At 40.3% G+C, this 24073-nt stretch overlaps 1 protein-coding gene across 2 annotated transcripts; it reads left to right on the top strand.

The window, feature by feature from the left end:
- The first annotated feature begins 17303 nt into the window (after positions 1-17303).
- Positions 17304-23040, top strand: vamp1b (vesicle associated membrane protein 1b). Of its 2 annotated transcripts, XM_052147501.1 has the most exons (5): positions 17304-17440; positions 17866-18007; positions 18994-19152; positions 21080-21131; positions 22239-23040. In XM_052147501.1, coding segments are annotated over exons 1-5 (372 nt in total). In that variant the 5' UTR covers positions 17304-17438; the 3' UTR covers positions 22256-23040. The 2 variants fall into 2 exon arrangements, with proteins under 2 accessions (XP_052003461.1, XP_052003460.1); XM_052147500.1 differs by lacking the exon at positions 17304-17440 and having other exon boundaries at positions 17858-18007.
- Positions 23041-24073: the final 1033 nt, after the last annotated feature.

Genomic DNA, 24073 nt, shown 5'->3' with positions numbered 1-24073 from the left:
TGTAAGGAAAGGTGTGTTTGTTTTTTAAGTGTGACAATCACTTATCTGTGAGATGGACCCACTAATTGTTTTTCCAAGCACTCTTTGCATCAGTGGCTTGATTGTCAGATGTAGATTCAGTCTTGTTAAACTATTTTAATAGTGATTCACAACTGAAAACACTAAATATGGGTAATAGCTAATTCTAATAACATTTGGTTCTAAATGTAATAAAGATCCTAATAACCCTTATAATTTATATTAACCAAAGAGTTCATAACATTGACCAATGAAAGTGAACCTTAATATTACACAAGCAAAGATTGCTTCCAACTGGACATGTGCGCTATTCCAAAAGTGCTGATATTTAGTACAATAGCACAAAGCTTGGTGCACTTATGTATACTGTACATAACACATGCATACCTACAACATCTCAGAAAGTCTAAATTGGGTTAATGCATGGCGAGAATATGAATCATATATTGGTAGATTTACAGGACATAAAAGGAGAAAAGTATCATGTGAGAGAACAGGGAGAAACCAACCGACTGGACATTCTGAACTTGTGTTCTGCAGTGTGTGCGAGAGAGATTGGGGGTAAAGAAACGTGCATGAGGTTATATGATCCACAGAAGCGATCCATTTTATTGCAGTGAATGTACTGTACCTACAAACCAACTCCAAAGAGTAATTCATAACTGGAATTTCCAGGATAGCAAACTGTCTTATTTATGCGCTGGTGAGTCCAAGCACATGACTGCTCTCACTGTCCAGCGCGTGCTTTGGTAATGCGGCACTGTATGGAAAGCCATATAGGTCAAAACGACTCGGTTACTTACGTAACCTCGGTTCCCTGAGAGGAGGGAACGAGTATTGCGTAAGTAGCTTACGCTATGGGAAAACTCAGTTTCTCGAGAAATATTGAAGTCTTTATGTAAAACGCATTGCAGCTGCACAGCAGACAGTAATGAGCGAGGCAACTCGGTCATTGGCTGTGCTGCGGCAACTGCTCGAACCAATGACGGGCGACTCTGAACGCAGCGACCAATGGGCGCTACCTGCGTTCAGCGACTCAGAGCCCGCCGAAATTAGCATAGCCAGGCTATATAATGGGCACCCCGTCATACGAAGTTCCTTTAGGTTCAATCGACTGAAGCTGAACTGACCAAGCACAAGCACGGCAGCTTACGCAATACTCGTTCCCTCCTCTCAGGGAACCGAGGTTACGTTAGTAACCGAGTCGTTCCCTATTGAGAGGTCTCTCCTATTGCGTAAGTAGCTTACGCTATGGGAACACCATGTAAAACGCCGTGCATGCTGACTTCGCTCTATAAAGCCAGAGGCAGATGCCTGAGCCTTAAAGCAAAGTGATTATTCCACGAGCCGGCCAACGGTGAGCTACATAATGGGATAGTATAGAGCGCCCTTCCAAGGTGGTCCATGGTGGGGCGCTCATAGTACAAACACAAGCACATATCTTATGTACTGAGTTTTCTATGTACTGATATGCATAAAAAATCTTTTAAGTCAGTCAGAGACGGACCTTGTAAGGGAGGAGTTAATGCTCAGCATATACATACTCCAGTCCATTCTACAGTCAGGCTGATAGAATGTTGGAATGCAATGAGGGGACCTGTAGGTTATAAAACCTGATAAATGTCGAAGGCGAGGCCCAGCCCACAGCACAAATATCTTAAATGGGTATCCCACTCGACCAAGCCCACGAGGAGGCCATGCTCCTCGTAGAGTGAGCTCTGACGCCTAAGGGGCATTGAAGGCCCTTGGCTTCATAAGCTAGCGCTATAGCATCAACTATCCAGCGCGATATTCTTTGCTTTGAGACTGCGAGACCTTTAGTGCGGCCGCCAAAGCATACGAATAATAGTTCCGTCTGTCTGAACAGGGCAGAACGTTCCAAATATACTCTGAGCGCCCTGAAGGGGCAGAGTAAATTAGCGTCGCTTTCGTCTGCTGGGGACGATAGCGCTGCCAGAGATATCACCTGTGCTCTGAAGGGTGTGGAGAGCACTTTAGGAATATACCCGTGCTTTGGCCTAAGGACAACTCTGCAGTCGTTAGGTCCAAATTCCAGGCAAGCAGCGCTTGATGACAGCGCGTGCAGGTCGCCCACTTTTGGGCATATAAGCGCCTCATAGAGGGTGCTAGCGCCTCAGTGATGGTTCTCAAAACTCCACTGGGGAGGTTCTCGGGAACCCGTTGAGGGGCCATGCATGGAGGGCCCTCCATAGAGTGCAGGGAGCTCAACCTAAGTCCACCCTGGCGATTTATATACGAAACTACCGTCATGTTGTCCGTTCGGACCAGGACGTGTTCGTTTTTCAGGTACGGAAGCAGGGCTCTGAGAGCCAAGGCGACCGCCTTCATTTCCAGACAGTTTATATGTAGGCGCTTTTCCGGGTTTGACCAAAAGCCGGAGACAGGCCTGCCCTCGTAAAGGGCCCCCCCCCCATCCTATTTTGGAGGCATCTGTCGTGATCATTTTTCTCCGCGTGTTCACGCCCAGACTCACGCCGGTTTGATACCAGTTGATGGCTTTCCAGGGCGTCAGGGCTTTTATACAGCCGTGATTCGCTCTGATCAAAAAGTGGCCCGAGCGCCACACGTGAGTGGGGACACGGCTCTTGAGCCAGCGCTGGAGAGGACGCATGTGCAACAATCCTAGCTGGAGTACAGCTGATGCCGAGGCCATGAGACCGAGCATTCTTTGAAATCGTTTGACGGGGGCGCGCGCGCCCTCTCTGAATGATGTTGCAAGGCGTCGAATAGAGAGCGCGGCGCTCTGATGAGAGGCGCGCTGTCATCTGCACTGAGTCTAGCACTATTCCCAGAAGAGATATTCTGGCTGGGGGATAGCACGCTCTTTGCAAAATTGATTCTCAGACCCAGGCATTCTAGATGGCTGATAGTCCAAGATCTGTGCGTCGTTAACTGACCCTCTGATTGTGCTATGATTAGCCAATCGTCGAGGTAATTCAGTATTCTCTTTCCCCGCTGTCTCAGGGGGGAAAGTGCCGCGTCCATACATTTCGTGAATGTACGGGGGGGCCAATGATAGGCCGAATGGTAGTACTGTGTACTGGTATGACTGTCCCTTGAAAGCGAATCTCAGAAAAGGACTGTGATGAGGCCCTATCGGAATGTGAAAGTAGCGTCTTTCAAATCCACTGATAGAAACCAACCCCCGGGGCGAACTTGCGCGAGGATATGTTTGGTTGTTAACATTCTGAACGAGCGAATCATAAAAGCTTTGTTCAGATGTCTGAGATCTAGGATGGGGCGGAGGCCACCGTCCTTTTTCGGGACGAGAAAATAGCAGCTGTAAAAACCCGCCTCGCTCATAGAGGGAGGAACAGTTTCTATAGCGCCCTTCTCTATCAGTTCGAGCACCTCGGTGCATAGAACATGTGAAACATCTTTCCTCACTTTCGTCTCGACCACTGCTGAAAAGCGGGGTGGTCTGCGAGCGAACTGAAGTGAGTAACCGTGTTTTATTATGTTCAAAACCCATTTTGGCATGTCGGGGATTTTTTTCCCAGGCTTTTTCTCGCACAGATATGGGCTGAATGTTGGCTGGGGGCGTGTCGCAGTGACGTATGGGCCCCACCGGCAAATTGCCTTGTGCTAACACTGAGTTTACAGCTCCCAGAGGCGCAGGTGCGCGCTGAGCAGCCGTGTTGAGTGCAGGGGTGCGTGTGAGCTTACAGGCACGCACGCTATCTCCGTAATGCTCGCATCGTGAGCTGGAGAAATGTTTGAAACTGTATAGACAGTGTTTACAGGTGGGGGTGCATACATTGTAATAGGCACGCGCGCCACTTTCATAAAGCTTCCCGCTCTTAGCGGGGAGTTTCTTGGCTTGCGCGTCGCATCTGTGATGCTTGCGGCATGAGACAGAGAACTGTTTGAAACTGTATGTGCAGCGCTTATGGGTGGGGGTGCATACATTGTAATAGGCACGCGCGCCACTTACATAAAGCCTCCCGCTCGCGGCGGGGTGTTTTTGGTCATGCATACAGTGTTTGTAACTGTGGGAGTGCGCACTTTAGTGTGGACACGTGACCCCTTAGTGACACAGGCAGAAAATGTGCTAACACTGAGCCTAGCTCTCAGAGGCGCGGGCGCGCGCTGAGCAGCTTTGTTGAGTGCAGGGGTGCGTGTGAGTTTACAGGCACGCGCGCTATCTCCGTAATGCTCGCAGCAAGAGCCGGAGAAATGTTTGAAACGACAGTGTTTACGGGCGGGGGTGCATACATTGTAATAGGCACGCGCGCCACTTCCATAAAGCTTCCATAAAGAGGGGAGTTTCTTGGCTTGCGGCGTGAGCCACAGATATGTTTGGAACTGTATGGGCAGCGCTTATGGGTGGGGGTGCATCTACTGTGGTAGGCACGCGCGCCACTTTCATAAAGCCTCCCGCTAGCGGCGGGGTTTTTGGCCATGCATACAGTGTTTTGTGTGTAGGGGTGCGTGCAGGACAGCAGGCATGCGCGCTACATTTATAGTATTTCCCGCTTTTACTGGGGAAGTGTTTATCACTGTGGGAACAGTGCTTGTGTGTAGTGGTGCATACATGACAATAGGCACACGATCTACATTTATGGGGTGTCCAGCTCGAGCTGGGAATGTATTCGGCACTGTTTGGACAGTATTGATATGTGGGAGTGCGCGCTTTAGTGTGGACACGTGACCCCTTAGTGACACAGGCAGAAAATGACTCTTGTGATTTCTGTGTGTTGCCGTTAAAACGGCATTTGATTGCAGGTGAGCGAGTTCTGTGACTGGCCCATTGACTGCTGTACAGACATTTCCAGCCGCCTGTAAGGGGACTGGGTAATGTTTTACACGTTTTGCTCGCTGCAGTGAAGCGTTCAGCGAACTCTCTTACCGTGCTGGTGCCCGTGTCCGCTAATGTCGACGGCGCCATGGTAACAGTCCCCCAGTGAGCATTATAGTTAGCTGATGGTTGTGTCTGTGTGAGCTGTTATCTGAAAAGATGTTTATTCCTGTTTGTTCGTGATGATTGCTGCAGATGTAACATCCAGATGTTAGTAATTTTCCTCAAAGTAAGTCTTTTTGATCATATTTGTGTTAACAGTAATCTGAACAGTGTTATATGATTCCGTGTCATATGGACATGCCCATGCAGTTCTGTGTTAATTAGATCGCTATGTTAAAAGTGTGATGATTCATTATGCAAATCAGCGTTAGCTACTGGTTATTCATGATGTCTTGATTGATGTGAATTTATTGAAAGGATTTGTGAATTTATTGAAAGGATAGCCCCTTGAGATGTAACATCTCATTTTCAAGCGGGTCCTAAAAACATAAACAATATACAGCACAGACAACATAAAGCAAAACAACATTACAAAACTACAAAAACAAAAGCTCAACCTACTTCCCACACTCTTGTGGGCTTCCCACACCCACAACATAGTTTCAATACAAAATCTCAGCATCATACAGCATCAACATAGAGCCACATAATATCAGCAAAAGAACCTCAAATGAATCTCAAGTATAGAGAGAAAAAGTAAAATCAGAAACATAGACAAGTTATTTTAAGATAAGAGAATAGGCATAACCTAAAACAATTAAGAGAGGTAATAGATCTCAGAGAAACAGGAAGATTATTCCAGTCAAAAGGGCTTTATACAGAAATGACCTACGTCCAACTACACTAACAGTTTTTGGAACAAAGAAAAAAGGATGTTGCAAATGTCTAAGAGAGTAGGGAGATCTATATGGAATCAAAAGTTCATTCAAATAAGAAGGACAAACAAAATAAACACATTTAAAGATAAACAAAAGCCAATGAAATTGTCTTCTAGATTTAGGATGCAACCAATTAAGCAATTCATACATATGGCAATGATGAGTACGATATGGACACCTTAACACAAATCTACACAAAGAATTATAAACAACATTAAGAGGCTTAAGATAAATATCATAGGTATTTTGGTAAACAGTATCAGCGTAGTCAATAAGAGGAAATATTAACTGAGAAGCAATTCTTTTCCTGTCTTGAAATGTAAAGCAATTAATTGAGCAATAAAGTAAGCGCAGGCAGTGATAAATTCTTTTAATAATATAATCTATATGGGGCTTAAAAGAGACTTCTGAGTCGATCCAAAGGCTGAGATATTTAAATGCATTGACAGTCTCAAGAGATAAGAGATCATCAACAATAATATTCAAATCAAAAGTGTTCGAATGGCAATGACGCGACCCAAACATCATACAGCAAGACTTCCTCTTATTTAATGTAAGCATATTGTTATGACACCATTCTTGAACCAGATTAAAGTCAAGTTGTAAAGAGTTCTGAATTTGTGACAGATCAGAGTTAGAGGTATAAATTACCGTGTCATCAGCATAAAGATGCACCAAACAGTTTGAACATATCTGAGGTAAATCATTAATAAAAATAGAGAAAAGTAATGGTCCAAGAGAGGAACCTTGTGGAACACCTTTTTCAACAATTACATAATCTGACTGGAAACCTTGAAAAACAACACATTGACGTCTGTTGTGAAGATAAGCATTAAACCAGAGAAGCGCATCTCTATTTAAACCAATAGAATACAACTTATCAAGAAGAAGATAATGATTAACCATATCAAAGGCCTTAGAAAAATCTATGAAAATGGCACCTGTTGCTTGGCCTTTGTCAATGGACAAGAACACATCATTCCTAAATTTTAACAGAGCAGTCGTAGTAGAAAAATTAGGTCTAAAGCCTGACTGTAACGGAGATAAAATGTGAAATGAATTAATAAATGATGATAGTTGATTAAATATTAATTTCTCAAACATTTTTGCAATAGCACAAATAATAGAAATTGGCCGATAATTATTGACATCAGATGAGACTCCACCTTTGAACAATGGAGTAACTTTTGCACATTTCCATATAGACGGAATAGAACAAGTACTTAATGACAAGTTAAATAAATCTGCTAGAGGATACATTAATACATGAGCGGCAGATTTAACAAATTTAGCTTCTAAATCATCAGGACCAGCACTACTATTTGTTTTTAGATCACAGATAACATAGTAGACATCGACAGGTGTAATCTTCTTAAAAGAAAATAATCCATTAACAGTAATTGAATTTAATGATGCAGTAAAGGAGTCAGACCACTGAGAGCCACATATAGAGGAGAAATGTTGATTAAAAGCTTGAGAAATAGGTGAAGGATCAGAAATAATTTCATTATTAAATTTAATATTTTTAATCAAGATTTTTTTAGATTTATTTAACAGATTACTCAGCTGATTCCAAAACTGTTTAGGGTTATGAAAGTTTTGAGAAAGGCGATCTTTGTAATAATTAGCTTTTGCATTCCTTGTTTCCAATTTTGATAAGTTCCTCAAATGTCTGTACTTTTCCCAATCGTTAGGATCTCTAGATACCCGGTGTTTAGCCCATGCTTTATCTCTTTGCTTAAAAAGTTGAACAAGATTAGAATTAATCCAAGGTAAATGTCTGCCTTTAACTCTAACATTTCTCAAAGGGGCATATTTATTTATTATATTCATAACTTCAGAATGAAAAAAATGTGTTGCTTCCTCAACAAAAGGAATTAACTGAAACCTATTCCAGTTTATATCAATTAGATCTTGAATAAAATTATCAGTATTCATATTTTTACACTGTCTCAGAGTTATGTATTTAGGTGGAGAACTTGGGATTTTAATTTTCCAGACACAGTAAATAATCGAATGATCACTTAAACAGTCTGACAATACACCAGATTTAATTATCCTTTCAGGATTAGTAACGAGTATCCAGTCCAACAAAGATGAAGAGCGATGGTCAACTCTGGTAGGCACAGTAATTAACTGACAGAGATTTATACGGCCAAGTAAATTTTTATCATTAACAGAGGAACGATCCAACCAGTTCTTGTTAAAGTCACCCAGAATAATCAATTCATTGTGCTTCTCAAGGGAGTTAATCGTTGACAGAATACACATCGTAGAGTAAGACGGAGCAGAGGGTGGCCTATAAATATTACCAATAGTTAAATTTTTATTTACATGAAAAGTAACTTTAACAAAAAGACACTCAAAATTAACAGGATCTATGCTAGGAATAACACATTCTGAAACTAGGATGGCAGAAACATAAGTTGCCACACCACCACCTCTGGAGGCTCTGTCAGATCTGTACAAAACATAATCCTCAATTTTAATCACATCATCAGAGATGTTGTTATGTAGCCAGATTTCTGATATAGTGATGATATTAGGTTTATGAAAAAAAACCCAGGCTCTGAGGAGATCTATTTTAGAGACAAGACTCCTAATGTTAAGGTGAATAACCTTTAAACCTTTAACAGATTCAGTTGTACCAATAAAGACAATTCAACCAGCCAAATAATGAACTATAGAAGAAAGGAAGGGGTGGAGAAAGAAATACAGCAAATTGAGCAAACACACAAACACTACACACACACACACACACACACACACACACACACACACACACACACACACACACACACACAAACAAAAAAAAAAAATTTCATTGAAGATCGAAATAAATAAAACCAATATGCCCCAGATTCAGACTGCAACAATAATATTATATAAAAAAAAGAAGAAAGAAAAAGGACTAAACGGATGTAGGATCAAAAGATAAATAAATAAATAATAACATACACTAACAAAGTTAGTTACAGAACAGAGAATACATAATCATGGGGATACAGAAAGATCTCGAAAGAAAGTCTCTGCCTCCTCAGAACTACGAAATAATTTCGGTTTTCCATGCACCATCACCCTCAACGTACAGGGATACAGCAAAGAGTATTTAATATCCACAGCACGGAGTTTCTTTTTCACAGCATCAAACTGCCGACGCTTCTTGATCAGGCTAGCACTAAAATCAGGATAAATGAAAACTCGAGTACCTTTTGTAAAGTAGTTCTTTCTTCTCCCTGGCCAAACGTAGGATCTTTGCCTTGTCCTGGAAATGCAGAAACTTGACCAAAATAGGTCTGGGCACAGGCCTGGAACCAGAACTAAATGTAGGAGAGCGATGGGCCATCTCAATAGCCGGTGCAGCAAAGGATTGATCTCTGCCGAGAAGAAGCGGAATCAGCTGATTCACAAAGACGATCACATCACTACCTTCACTCTTTTCGGGCACATTGATGAACCGAAGATTACATGACCGACTTCTGTTCTCAGCGTCGTCAACTTTGTCCTTCAAGTAGGCATTCTCTTTTTCAAGTGTTTGCACACGTTTCGACAGATCTTCAATGTTATCTTCGTTAGAGCTCACCCTGTGTTCAAGCTCCGAGATTTGATCACACAATGAAGATAAAGATCCGTGGATGCTGGTAAGGCTAGTTTGTATAATCTCAGTTTTTGAATCAAGGTGGGCAGTCATTTCAACTTTAATTAGCTGTATTGCGTCCCAAATTGTTTGTAGTGAGATCTCGGCTTGATCCATGCTGGAGAGAGTCGCGATAGAAGAAAAGATAATATAACAGAATACTTGGAGACTTAAGTGCTCAAAATAAATATAAAATGGTTGAGGGTAACAGTTATAATCTAGTCCAAATTACATAGCAGTCGAATCACACAGCAGACGCTCACGCTAACACGGCCATCTTGATAAATAATTGAGTGTAAAGTAATCGATGATACAATGTTAATCTGTTAAACTGTTATCACCCCGAACAAGTGATTAGAGTCATGTTTGTTAGAATGCTTTTCATGTTAGCTATGATGTTATTCATACATGGGAAATGTATGTTATTAACAGCCACTAATCACTTGTGTTGTCCTGTAAAATACCTTGTTTCTGTTTATTGAACTGTATATTTGGAACAGAAATGTCACTCAGGTGAATTAAGAATATTTTGTTTTCCTGTAACAATGAATGCCTGTTATTGTTTATATATTCAGTTTATTCATTGCCTTTATTGTATTTCTTGTGTTCAGACTATAAAAACATATCCTTATGTACATCACTGAATTTACATCTATGGTCCATTCATCTACCATCAATACACAGTGATTAAGTTGAACATCTGTCTCCTCATCATTTGTGCTCTTGACAGGCACCCAGGGGGTTTTCTCATCCATTAGTTAATCAGAACCTAACAATTCAAAAGCCGCTACAACAAATTGGTCCTTCTAGCCAGATTGAGCATTCCCTTCTGACATTATGGACTCTGTGAGGAGATTAGTGGAGGAGCTTGCGCTAAACGGCGTACTCACCCTCCAGTTTACCTACAACAATATGAGGTACAATACACATGAGGCAGAACTGTCACTGAGTCTGACGTTCCATGCACCAGGGAGGCACCTGTCCACCGGACTCTTCCCCCATCCTTTCAACCTTACTCCATCCCGCCTGGTGGTGACTTGGTATGTTCTGATGGCTCACTGACTATGTCCCTGAGTTATAAGCCTCCTCAGCATGCTTTCACCACCATCCTTTTCTTCACCTCAAGTGACTGAATACATTACATCTGAGCACAACAGTGAGCTACAGCATTTTCGCAATGAGCATGCACAACTAATGCAGACCCATCAGGCTTTCAAGGCAGACTTGAGAGAGTTGAGGGAAGTTTGTGCAGAAGTCAGAGAATTAGTTCAAGTTACTCAGTCCCTTAGAGCTAAACTTAGTCAAGTTATAAGCCAGAACCTCCTACCAGCACAGCCGTCAGTGTTGCAGTTATCCAGTCCCCCTGTGAGGTCATATAAGTCCACAAACCTAGAGGAGGAAAGTAACCTCACTGAGCTTTCCTTACCTCTGTGGCCTGAGCCTAAAGATGACCTGAGTAAACGGGTGGACGCCCTTGCCCTGTCTGATACGGGAGCCACTATTTACCAACCTTTAATGCCAGAGACTAGAAACGATCCCTTTGTTCCCGCAGCTGCTCAGTCATGCCCTCCTCAGCCTTATGCTTCTGAGGCTTATGGACTTCCTCCCCCTCCTACCCCTAAAGAGATTCAGGAGTTACTAATAGCTAAGGCCATACCCTTACCTTCCAACTGTACGACAGCGCCTATTCCCACACAATTTCATTCAGTGCCTGCTTATTCGAGTCCTCTATCCTTAGCACCAAAGTCACCTGCCCCAGTCACTGATACAATGGCTGCACTCCATGAGAAATTCGGCCAACCGCATCAGTTAGCCTTAATCAGTTTGTCCTTGCGAGCCCTGACATAAAGCGAGGTGATATCTTCCAGAGGTTCGCTCTCCAGTTGCAGTCACTAGTTGGCCTACTGAGCACCTTGGGACATGATGGTGAGCTGGAGTTGAGTTGTGGGTCTCATGTTGCGTGCCTGCTGAGTAAGCTCCCCCTGAGCAACGGGCTGAGTTTCGCCATCATGTGTTCCACCAACCTGGCACTACCCCTAATCTAGTTGACCTTTTGAATTGGCTCAGTTACAAAACCTGGCGGAATAGCTATGATGCCGCGCCAATGTCTAAAGGCTTGCATGCTAAGTCAGACTCTGGAAAGAGATCTGTGACCATTTTGCATGGTGTTGGAGAATCCCAGAATGAGACTCCTGTCTATTGTAAAGGTTCCGTTTCACAAACTAAGCTTGCTAAAGTGAAACGTTATTGTCCTTTCTGTAATGAGACTGATCATTACCTGAGCCAGTGTACCTTCTTTGCTAAACTTACCCCAGATCAAGTCAGGACCTGTGCCCGTGACCCAGTGACGCCAAGTAGTCTCATCATGGGGCGGCCCGATGGAGCTCTGCCTCAAGTAATTTACCCTGAATTAGAGATGTTAAGTCGCCGACACTGGAGACATTCCCAGGTCCTAGCGGACCGATTCTGGTCCAGGTTCATAAGGGACTAGCCTCCAAACTTGGCAGAAATGTCAAGCCTTTCCTCCCAACTTAAAGGAGAATACCTTTGTTGTCATTGTAGACCCTCAATCACCTCAGAGCTTATGGCCTGTAGGACAAGTCATTAAGACCCACCAAAGCCCAGATGATCATATTCGGTCAGCCGATGTAGAAATAAAGGGCCAAGTTTATACCAGACCAGTAGCCTGCCTGGCTCCTTTGATATGGACTTTTATTCTGAAACCATAGCCATGGTAACAGTCCCGCAGTGAGCATTATAGTTAGTTGGGCTACTGCTATCGGCTGTGTCTGTGTGATCTGTGTGAGCTGTTATCTGAAAAGATAACAGAATTACAGAAATGTCACTCAACCAATATTTTGGTTTCCTTATGTAACAATGAATGCCTGTTATTTTGTATATATTCAGTTTATTCATTGCCTTTATTGTTTTCAGACAACAAAACCATATCCTTATGTACATCACTGAATTTACATCTGTGGTCCATTCATCGACCATTAATACACAGTGATTAAGTTGAACATCTGTCTCCTCATCATTTGTGCTCTTGACAGGCACCAGTGGCAGCTGCTGGTCTTTCAAAGAGGGGAAGCTCATTTTCGGCCTACATTATAAACTTATTTACCCTATTTTTTGCACTAAATCAATCTTAGGTGTTGATCTGCCCTGCTGTTTAATTCTAATTTTTTCCTCGTAAGGAAGACTTTCAAATGGCTTCGCCAAAATCAGGTCGACAATATTAGCACCGTCTGCCATCGTGCGCAGTTTCACCCGTAAGACGCTAGCCTAGCCTACTGTATGAATGAATGAATGAATGAACGAACGAACGAACGAACGAACGAACGAACGAACGAACGAACGAACGCTCTAAAACAAAATATATTAAACTTGGTAAAACTGAAACAAGGAATGTGGTGTATAATTGTGTGAAATGTATTATGCAAATTGACTAGCAATTTCGCCAAACAAATATAAAGAAATAGGTTGCAGCAGTTTGTCTTTCGACTGCACTTGAGAAATCCGCGATGGGACTGAGCGCGAAATAGCTTCAGTGACTTCTTATAGTACAGATTCGCTGTCAATCAAAAGGAGATGCAGTCTTTCGACAGATCCTCCAATCATCACGCTGAAGCCCGGAGTCCGGGCCAGCCCACTCCTCATTCACCCCCAGAGACGCTGAGCGTCCATGGGCGGGACATAATCGCAGCATTTATCCAATGACCGTCTATTTTCGAGCACTGAAAAAAACTGTTCAGAGCAGCCCCGTTGAAGTCAATGGACGCTTCGGCTTCAACAGGGAAATGCACTGACGCTATGGGAATGTATGAGAAGTAAATCGAGTCAGCCGACCTGCTATATGTAATGAAGCTGATTCTGAACGAACTCGTCTTCGAGATGAACGTGTTCTAACGCATTTTTAGTCAATAAATTGTTTACACAATAGTACATATTTGACCATTATTTTTTTGACATTATAGGGGAAGCTGAGCTTCCCTTGCAGTCTTAAAGAAATCCCCACTGACAGGCACCTATGGGGGGTTTACTCAACCATTAGTTAATCAGAGCCTAACAGTTCAAAAGCCTCTACAACACATAGGTTGATGTCTTCTTGTGATTGTTCTGTAACACAGATGGCAGATACTCTACTATATATATTTTTTTCTGTATTATCTTTTCTATATTTTTCTATAATTATCTATAGTCAAAAGATGTTTAAGGTAGCTGTGGTTATATTATATAGCGATAGTTCATTGACCACACACTTTAATACATAATTTCTGCATCATGTAAAACTTGTATGATCTGCAGAGGTGTACAAGGCATTATTTGTATTTTGTCCTGGTGATACAACAGTGGTCTTCAACTTAATACAGCATTAGCATAAATGCAGCTTCATGCCAAAGCATTCTTTTTTGGTAACTGATGCCATTGTAGAGAAACTGTATTCACAGTCATAAATATAACAAATGATTAATTTATTCTGCAACCAAAAGTGTAATTACAAAGAAACAGTGAGTAGTAATAGGCTGGACGTGTGATCTTATGTCAGTCCCCATGAAAAAAGCGAATGGGCAATATAACATGATATTATGGAGGTATATAGCCTGATGGTGGACGTGTCAGTATAACATCCAAGACCAAGTGAGTGCACCTTTAAGAAATTATTTTTAGTCTGTTCTAACCAATTGCGTAGCTTGAGCAAAGGCTTAACAAATGACGTACAACTTAAGAAAATAACTCCAGAAAGCAGTCAGAGAAAGTTTCGGAACTTTACTGGTGATTTTTCTTCTCAGTTTTCAGTTCTAAATTCTTTCTTGAATTTTGTAAAACTACAAACAAGACAAGAAAATATGAATGAATATTACATTCACAACATACTGTATTAATTTGAATAATACATTTTGCTTTGTATATAGTTCGAACATGTTCCTTTTTAACATTGTTTCAAGCAATATACGTATTGAGAAGTTATATTCAAATGATATATCCATTTTTATCAAATAGACATGTTTGATATAGAGCTAGCACATAGCACATTAGCCAAAAACAAATCGAGTGTACTTGCAACAAAGATACAATAATAATCTAACAACCTCTTATATGTATATAGAAATCACTATTTAACTCAAATACAGCACTTACGGACATATATATTCAAGGCTTAGACAATGAAATCAACCACCGAAATGTAGGTGGGTTTCCATATATGTGTTAAAAAAGAACAGGTCAAGTTTATCCTTCATTTCTATGATCAGGGAGTCATCTAGCCAAATTCTCTCAACTGTGAGGTCACTTTTTGTAGATGTGATAAAATCACACCAGGGTAAACCAGTTATTGCCAACTGGCCCTGGACTTGCCAGAAATACTTGTGGATCCTTTTCAGTTTAGCCTGACCACCGATGAATATGAGTCACATCCGTTATACTGTCAACATTTGGGCATTTGACTTCAGCTAACCCAAAGGGAGGATTTGCAGCTGGGTCGTATACCTTAGCATCAGGGCTAGCACCAAGGTAAGGGGCAACATGATGTACAACAAATCCAGAAGGCGATACATTTACATTACACAGGTCACTGTACTGCTGTAAGACTTCTGGCTCAAGGTCAAAACCCCTTTTCAAGGCAGATGTTTGCTATACCCCCTTCAGAATCCTGACGGCCAGAGCCTGAGAAGGCAAATCCCCTTTTACATTGCATACTTCCCCAAATCTACTAGCAGATAAGCGAGGCTGATGAACTTGCTTCCACAAAGGATTCTCTGACTGCCCCCTTGTATCCTTCTCCATGATACATGACAATTCACGGGTGACCTCTAATCTCTCTGTATGGTAAAACTGATGATAATTGGGAACAAATTGTAGATGTCGTTCTAATGTATAGCCATTTAATGGAATTTGTGGGAATAAGGGGGCCTCAGGATGCTTATTGATATCTCGTGTTATTACTGGTGGTCATTGATATGAGAGAACTGAACCTTGAGGGACTGATCCAAATTTTGAGTCCACTAAAGTCATGTTGGAAGATCTTGCAAATTCCAGGTTGTGGTTTAAGGTCTCGCAAGTGGGCTCCAATAGATAACACCGCTGGGTCAGGAAGGGGCCCTAAAATCACAAGTACCAGAGGAACTATCATTCCTGGCAACTGACTGCAAAGAATTTACAAGTGACAAAATAATGAATCTGATATTAAGAGCCAATTGCATGTTCTCATGTCCAGAAGCAAACCATTGCAATACCTCACAAAAATACTTACCAGGGTAAGCTCGATAGAGAGTAGATTTAACACTACTTTGTCCTGTTGCCTTTGGCTTCCGTACCACAAGTTCATCTGTGGGTTCCGGACGAATCCCCTAGACCACAATTATTACACAAAACAGATACAGAATATCAAACATAGCATTGTTACAAATGATAAGTTAGCTGATATCTGGTTCACTGATACAAGTCCTACAGTACCATGTGAGTATTAATATGTATGATGTATAAAGGGGGATAGACAGACACTGTCCAGAGAAACATTTAGACTGTAGCAAGGAAGAAAAGGTATGCAAACGTTGTGCATTTACAACCTTTAATCTATATCACACAACTATGTTCAGACATCTTACCTGTGTCCTCGGTCTGTGCCGTGCACTGGTGCATGACAGTGGTCGTGGCACTGTCCCTCAGTGCTATAATGTGCCATTTGAAAAAGCAGTGCAACCACATGGTTACACAGAGCCTTTCCAGCAGCACATGAACAGCAAAATCCATTTAGTACAACAGGTTTCCTAGCTGCTTGCAGTACAACCTTGAAGTGAAGAATATGTACTTTAGAGGACGGTTACACAGTAAGAAGCATTTACTTAACACTTGAATAGTTATGGTGAAACTAGACTGAACAAAATGAACATAACTTTAACTAAAAGTGACAAAAACATCTGCAACTGCAGTGGAAAAGATAAAAACATAATGAACAAATAAACTTGAACTTGTGTAGGTTCGAAACCATACCCTATTTTCTACACATTACCAGTTTTAGGATGTTTTGCCATTGTATAGCCATGTCTGGAATCACAGTGTAAATCTACTGATATCCAAAAGGGGTCTGAAATATTACTGTCAAAATGATGTACACCAGAGAGCACAGAACACCAGTAAAGAATGTTGATGTTTTTAAAGAGTAGGGACTGGAGCATGATTTCGGACTCAGGCCTTGACTTCCTAAACATTATGACCTGAAGTATATGAGGCTCCTCGTTCTTTCTCATTGAAGGGTAACAGCTTGCCTGTAGTACTACTTCCTCACTCACTAAATCTGGCACTGCACTAAAGGGGAGAATTTATAACTGAATCACTGATAACTTACAACTTAGCCTTAAAACAGTCTTACTTAATAGCATTAATATCAGACAAATTGTTCGTAGGTACTGGATACAGTTGTCGGTAGTTAACCTAAACAAACAACCTAACATAACTAGCCACCAGATTACTTTAAGTTTGCAAGTCACTTATCTCTGTAATTGAAGATAAATTGTTAGAAAAACAACCTATAGCCCTATGAGTGCTCATTCACAAGTCGGACCACTTCTTCTTGTCCATCTTTCGGCCGTTGACCAGTCGCCATATTAACAGCGCAACATCAACAACCGGAAGACGCGGTGCACTGCTTCAGAGATTTTCAACGAACACTTCCGGCAATCAATTCCCCTGTGATAAAGGTCTATGAATGGGCTAATTAAGTTATGTGAAGTGCTAAAATAACACGCGTTAACTTAACGCGTGACGTCGTACAGCGTTTATGTAACGCCTCATGGCGTTTAGAAAATGGCGTTTCAAAGCTTAATACAGCGATACAAAACACGTAAATTTTGACCCTTATGGCTTTCCATAGCACTGTCACTGGTGACTCGCGCGGAGAGATTCTGCAGCAGCAGCAGCAGCAGCAGAAGGCTTGTCACGCTCAATCTTGCAATCTCCGTTTCTCACTCCTTGGGCAATTTGCCTTTTTATCCATTTATACGCAGTTTTAAATATATCTATTTATTTTTTTTGTTGTTAACATTATTCTTCAGCGAGGCAGTCGGTAACTGCTGCATAGAGAATGTAAGTATTTCAGCAGACTTTATCTACTACCAGGTTTGTTTATATTCACATACAGTAACTTTGCTAACAATTTTAATTTACCTGGAGCGTGAGTTTTGCATTTGTATTGATTTGTTGGAGATGCTCCAGAGTCATGAGTCCATCTAAAAATATCATATTTAAGAGGTCTGCCTCGAAATGTAATAAAATAGGTCAGTTACTTAAGTCACCTTTACTGTATATTATTGTAATTGCTAAATATTTTCAGGAAGCATACCCTTTGTTTAATAGAACTAGAACATTAAACCAGAACTTTTGAACCAGTAAACGAACTCTGATTGTTTCAGCAATCCAGTGTCTGAAGCCCACCTAAAACCTTTTAAAAGGAAAGAATGTCTTGTCAGCTCAATTGTCTTGTGCCATCATGATTTTCTTTGGATGTTCAGGTCAAATAATGCCAACTTAGCAGGGGCTCCCGGAGCCCCAGGTGGTCCTGGAGGAGAGGGGGCAATGCCTGGTCCACCTGCTGCCCCACCAAACACCACGAGCAACCGACGACTACAGCAGACTCAAGCACAAGTAGAAGAGGTAAGTCTGTGAGTGCTTAAGAGAAATGGATAATTTTTTAAGAATAAATCTTTTTGGACCATTTTCCATTGTGGAACAGAGTTGCCATAAGGCCACATTTAAGTAATAATTGTATTGTATAGTTTTGTATTATAGTATTGTATAATTGTACAGTTCCCCTCTGAATAACATCATGAATATAATGCCAATATTACTTATGTATAGTGCAAGTCATTGTTTAAAATTATAAAACTAAGTAAGTGTTAAGGGACAGTGTTTAAACAAAGATAATTCTTTCTCAGAAAACATAATTTCTTTACGTAATTTCAACATTTGGAATTTATTATTCAGTTATTTTTAAATGACAATTAATTAGCCTCAACGTGAATTTATATGTACCCCTAACATGATTGATTTCTTCAGTTTTTCATTATATTTGTCTGTCACATTACTGATTTATGTTATAAGGTTATGCTAGTTATCTAAATTTGAGCTAACAATAGCATACATTAGCATGTTAAATGCTAAGCAGTAACTCAAGTTCCTTTGAGTAAAGCAACATACAGCATGTCGTTTGTGTACCCATCCTCAACCAAAGCAAAATCTCCACTCTGCACTAAGGTCACCCAGCGTAACAGAAACGGTTCTAAATCCCAAAAGGCTGGGAACTAGAAATTCCCTGCCCAAATCCCCTTTGCCCATGTTGTTGAACATACTGTACTTGATTGGTTCAAATTCAACCTGCTTAATTTAATATAGTAGCTTGTACACGTTAGAGAATTACATTAATCGGAAGCAAAGAAAACAAGTTTAGAAGAGAAATGCTATTTTGTTGTGTAGATCCCAAATAATATGATTTAGTAAATCGAACAACATGTGTTTTCCAGGTTTATGTTTTGTTTTGTTTTTTCTCCAGTAATACAGAGTGGCTGTATTACAAAATGAGTATCCAGTGTCGAGGGCTTATTCTTTCATGTCACATGTCTTTCTGTGGTTCTGGTCTGCAGGTGGTGGATATCATGCGTGTGAATGTAGATAAGGTTCTGGAAAGAGACCAGAAGCTTTCAGAGCTGGATGACAGGGCTGATGCTCTGCAGGCCGGGGCTTCACAGTTCGAAAGCTGTGCTGCAAAACTGAAGAACAAATACTGGTGGAAGAACTGCAAGGTGAGAATTCCTGAAAGCCTGAGAGAAGAGGCCAAGAGCAGCCATCATACAGGATATTACTGAATTAATAATTAATTAATATTTGCCTCAACTAAGACAGTAAGGAGAGGTTTGCTGTAAAGTACAGTACGGTGTGGGATTGAGATGGTAAAAAGAGATGAAGTGTGAAAGACAGAGAAGAATAAAATACATGCAAGAGAAAATAGGTCAGTGCTGCTTCTTGCTTATGCTGTGCTCAGCAGATGTGCACTGTACAGCCGCTAATGTTAATTTGTGTTGAATGAAGCCACTGGGTTTTGCTAAGGACCTACAGTGGTTGTGCAAGCATGGAGTGATACACAGGATAAATAAGTACAGATCTTTGAATCCTGTGCACTGTATAAGAAAACTAGTATCCATGTCACTAGTTACATACAGCCATACTACCTGAATATAGGCAATTATGTTTAGTGAAGTTACTCTTAAGGTTGTTTTTAAGATTTCTATTCAAGGTTTTCTCTAGTTGATATTAACAAGGCTTTAAAAAGCTGTCTATCTGATTTTCAGACTGAAATTGGTAATATTTCTGAATTTCAATAGTGATACTTTACAAACATTACTCTTTCCCATATTTAGATATAGGGATTTGATCAAACCTTAACCCTAAGTGTTAAACTCAGGCTCATAAGCCATCCCACACTGTTTGTGTTATGGAAATAAATAATACCTTAAATAAAGTAGCTATTACTTTTTTTAAGCAATCAGACTTTGCCTGAAAATCTTGCCAAAAAAAAAAAAAAAAAATCCCTTAGACTTGTATTGAATGAGGAACCCACTGCATGTAGGGACAGAATATAATAGAGATTTGGAGATGGGCTGTTTTGACTTGGGCCAGTAAGTAACCATCCAGAATACACAATCAACCACCTAGCAACCACTCAGAACACCCTAGCAACTAGATACTGATACGCCCAGCGAGCCTCCCACAACAAATCATGGTGCTGCGCTTTGCTGAAGAAAGTAAGCTACCAACACTGATATATATATATATATATATATATATACACACACTGATCAGCCACAACATTAAAACCACCTGCCTAATATTTTGTAGGTCCCTCTCATGCTGCCAAAACAGCGCCAACCCCATCTCAGAATTGCATTCTGTGATTATATTCTTTTCGCTCCAATTGTACTGAGCGGTTTTCTGAGTTATCGTAAATTTTATCAGTTGAATAAAAGTCTATCAGTTGAATAAATCAGTCTGGCCATTCTCTGTTGACCTCTCTCATCAACAAGGGATTTCTGTCCACAGAAGTGCCGCTCTCTGGATGTTTTTTGGCACCAATTTACTGAGTAAATTCTAGAGACTGTTGTGTGTGGAAATCCCAGAAGATCAGCAGTTACAGAAATACTTAAACCAACCAGTCTGGCACCAACAATCATCCATGCGATTATCTTATTGACCAATCGTGTGGCTGCAGTGCATAAAATCAGGCAGATATGGGTCAGGAGTTTCTGTTATTGTTCACATCAACCATCATTTATTTTTTTAACTGTGGCATGATTGTTGGTGTCAGACAGGCTGGGTTGAGTATTTTTGTAACTGTTGTTATCTTGGGATTTTCACACACAACAGTCTCTAGAATTTACTCAGAATGGTGCCAAAAACTAAAAATATCCAGTGAGCGGCAGATCGGTTGTGGCTTATCGGTGGCTACCACTCACATTTTAGTCTAGTCTTTTTTTAATAGTGTCCTAAAAATATTTGTGGTCTTTCTTCAAATAAATTGTGAGGTTTTGTAAGCAATTGCTGTCAGACATCAGATTTTGTTTTATTTTGATTTTTAAACAATTGTGGGATGTTTGTATTTATGTGTTGCCATTTTCCTTCCTGTTGGATGAAGGGGTAATTGTAACAACTTTTCTCCTCTATTTTGTCCCTCAGATGATGATTATAATGGGTGTCATTGGAGTGATCTTCATTGGAATTATTTTCTGTGAGTTTTTGAATAGTTTGAACAGCTCATTTGAAGCATGTGTTGTTTCATTCAGGGCACATTGTCATCCGACACCTTTAACATTATCTCCTATTATGTCTTATCAAACTTGAAGCTTTTAAGTTTTGGTTACAGTCCCTTTTCACCCTATTTAACAGCGTAAATCTAGCAAGCATTATATTTCCAATTTCTGTATAATTATTTTTTATTATTTTTAAATAATTTGTTATTCAAGTTATTTACTCTCTATTTTTTCCTCTTATGGAAAGTCGAGGAAAGGTAATAATGGATTTATTTTGCTGTTGAAGCAAATAGATAAGAAAAAAATAATATTAGCTGTGGTTTCCCATTAATCGCTATTGAAGTTTATACTGCAGTAGTTTACTTCCACGTTCCAAAAGCTGGAAATATGAAAAGGGTGTGCAGGTTAATTTATTACATAATTATATCAGTACAATTACATCTAATTAACCCTACTGAACCATTCAAAATTAATTGAAATTGTATTTAAATTAATATGTCCATTTATCAGAGATTTTAAAGCTATGACTATAATGTGTTTAATTGCTTTCAAGGATTGGTTTAATATTCTTTACTATCATTTATACATAATTTTCCAATTATCATTGTTTTATTTGAAGTTGTACCTGTAGTTTTGAGCATGCAGGCACATTCTGTTATTACCCATACACATAAATGAATGCTCATCTTGTGGAACGAGCATTCTGGGACAGGTCCCGTGATGTTTATGTCTCTGGTTAAGTTTAAAAGGGTCAGTGCTGGTGCAGCGCTCAGATCAACCTACGGATGTGATTTAAGGATTTGTGTATTTAGAACCCGACTGGACAAACACCACACTAGCTCAATTATTCATCACACTCACTTTTGTTAATTATTAATTAAGGGCAGAGCATAGCAATGCAGTATAAGATAGCAAGTGAACCCGTGATAGGCACATTTTGCAGCGGAGTAGGTGTATGACCTATCGTGTGAATTTATTAAATTATAATTTATACCAAAACCCTGATCAGATTTCTCTCTTTACCATCTTTTCTCCATACTACACACTCTTTCTCTTTCATCTTCATCTCTGTTCTTCTCTTATAGTGTATTTTTTCTCTTGAGCCAATCTTCCTGCAACGAATGAGAAAATGACTGAATGATGTCAAAGAAAGCATAAACAACCCTATTATGAGCTCCACTACTTTGGCTGATCCTTCTCTCTTCAACCCTGAGCTCTTCGTTGAGCCATCTTGCACCTTGCTGTGATGGTAGCATGCAGATATTTGCTCTTCATTCTCCTCCCTGGAGGAGTTCATTTAACATGTTTTTTCTTTCAGTTTCTCTCTTCCTCTCTCTCTCTGAATCTCCTACATTATTCAAACATTCTGCAAACATTTATACATGAATGCACACACACACAGAGAGAGAGAGAGAGAGAGAGATCAGAAGAAAAAACAAAGAGAGGGAGAGTGGGTGACACTTGTGAAGACAGGGTGGATGGATGTAAAAGGAAATAGTTGTCATCATGAAAGGAGATGCGTGTGTGTGTGTGTGTGAGAGAGAAAGTGTGAAATAGCCAGGCAAACATAATTTCTTTCCCTGTAATTCCAATTCTTTCTCATCTGACCTTTTGGAGAGCATTTGTAAAGAAAAAAAATATATATACTGACTCCTGTCCCATATGACCTATTGCTTATCACTACTGCTTTTGCCATTACATCTATTTACTATTACATGATTCATATACTCATCATTTTATTTATGTACTTGTATTTATGATCCAGATTAGTGTGGCCAGTAGCTGTTAATCCAGAAAAACCTGCACAGACAGAAGGATTATTAAAAGGATTTGTTCACCCAAAAATTATCTTAATTATTATCTCACCCTCGTGATATCCCAGGTGTGTCTGACTTTCTTTCTTCAGCAGAACACATTTGAATAAAATAGAAATATCTTGGCTCAGAAGGTCCTTAAAATGCAACGGAATGGAGATTTCTCTTTTGAAGCTCCAAAATTCACAGGCAGACTGCATAAATGTCATTGACACAACTCTAGGAGTTAAATTAATGTCTTCTAAAGCGATTCAATCACTTTTGGTGCGAAAAAGATCAATATTTAAGTACTTTTTAACTATATCCAATTTGAGGTAAGCTTCACGAGAGGGTGGAGACCAAGCAGACTCTCGTGTGACATATTCACGTTGCCATGAAACCGACGTAATCTCATGTTCTCCACTCGGTTGAGACATCCAGGATAAGCACACAAATGCAACATTGTGAGTAAACAAACAGATAAATACAGATCTAAACCAAAACCAAACAAGCAACTGTACCGCATTCCTCCTCGCTTGTAAACAGCGCTGCTGTTCTGGTTGTTACGCACGTGCATCAGTTCTCACTTGTTTAAAGTGCTAATGCGATTATGTCTCACACACACACACACACACACACACACCACTGCAGAACGGAGGCATTATTTAGAGTTTAAAAAGTACTTAAATATTGATCTTTTCACACCAAAAGCAATCGTGTCGCTTTAAAGGCATTAATTTATCAGCTGGTGTTGCATGGATGACGTTTATGCTGACTGTCTGGGATTTTTGGAGCTTCAAAAGTGAAATCTCAATTCACTTGCATTTTAAGGACCAATTGAGCTAAGATATTTTTTCTTCAAATGTGTTCTGGTGTAGAAAGAAAGTCATACACACCTGGGATATCATGAGGGTAAGTAAACAATGAGAGAGTTTTCATTTTTGGGTGAACTATCCCTTTAAAGGGTAACTAAACCCTAAACCAACTTTTTTTAGTTAATGATCTGTAAGAATGGGGCTTTATTAGTACTGGTCATTGATTCAAGTAATTTGTTTTACATTTGTGTATAAAGTGTTTTAATTCTACAATATATGGTGTAAAAACGTCTGAGTGCTGCCCTCTTCAGG

This window comes from Xyrauchen texanus, chromosome 17, assembly GCF_025860055.1.
Source record: "Xyrauchen texanus isolate HMW12.3.18 chromosome 17, RBS_HiC_50CHRs, whole genome shotgun sequence".
NCBI lineage: Eukaryota > Metazoa > Chordata > Actinopteri > Cypriniformes > Catostomidae > Xyrauchen > Xyrauchen texanus.
The sequence above is the reverse complement of the archived record's forward strand: the minus strand, read 5'-3'. Positions and strand labels throughout refer to the sequence as shown.

What these genes read in the sequence shown, in the direction of transcription:
- vamp1b (XM_052147500.1), top strand. Translation starts at nt 17,858, where the DNA reads ATGTTCAGGTCAAATAATGCCAACTTAGCAGGGGCTCCCGGAGCCCCA. An exon ending in CTCAAGCACAAGTAGAAGAG is followed by an intron (nt 18,008 to 18,993) that starts GTAAGTCTGTGA and finishes TCTGGTCTGCAG; the next exon opens with GTGGTGGATATCATGCGTGT. An exon ending in ACTGGTGGAAGAACTGCAAG is followed by an intron (nt 19,153 to 21,079) that starts GTGAGAATTCCT and finishes TTTGTCCCTCAG; the next exon opens with ATGATGATTATAATGGGTGT.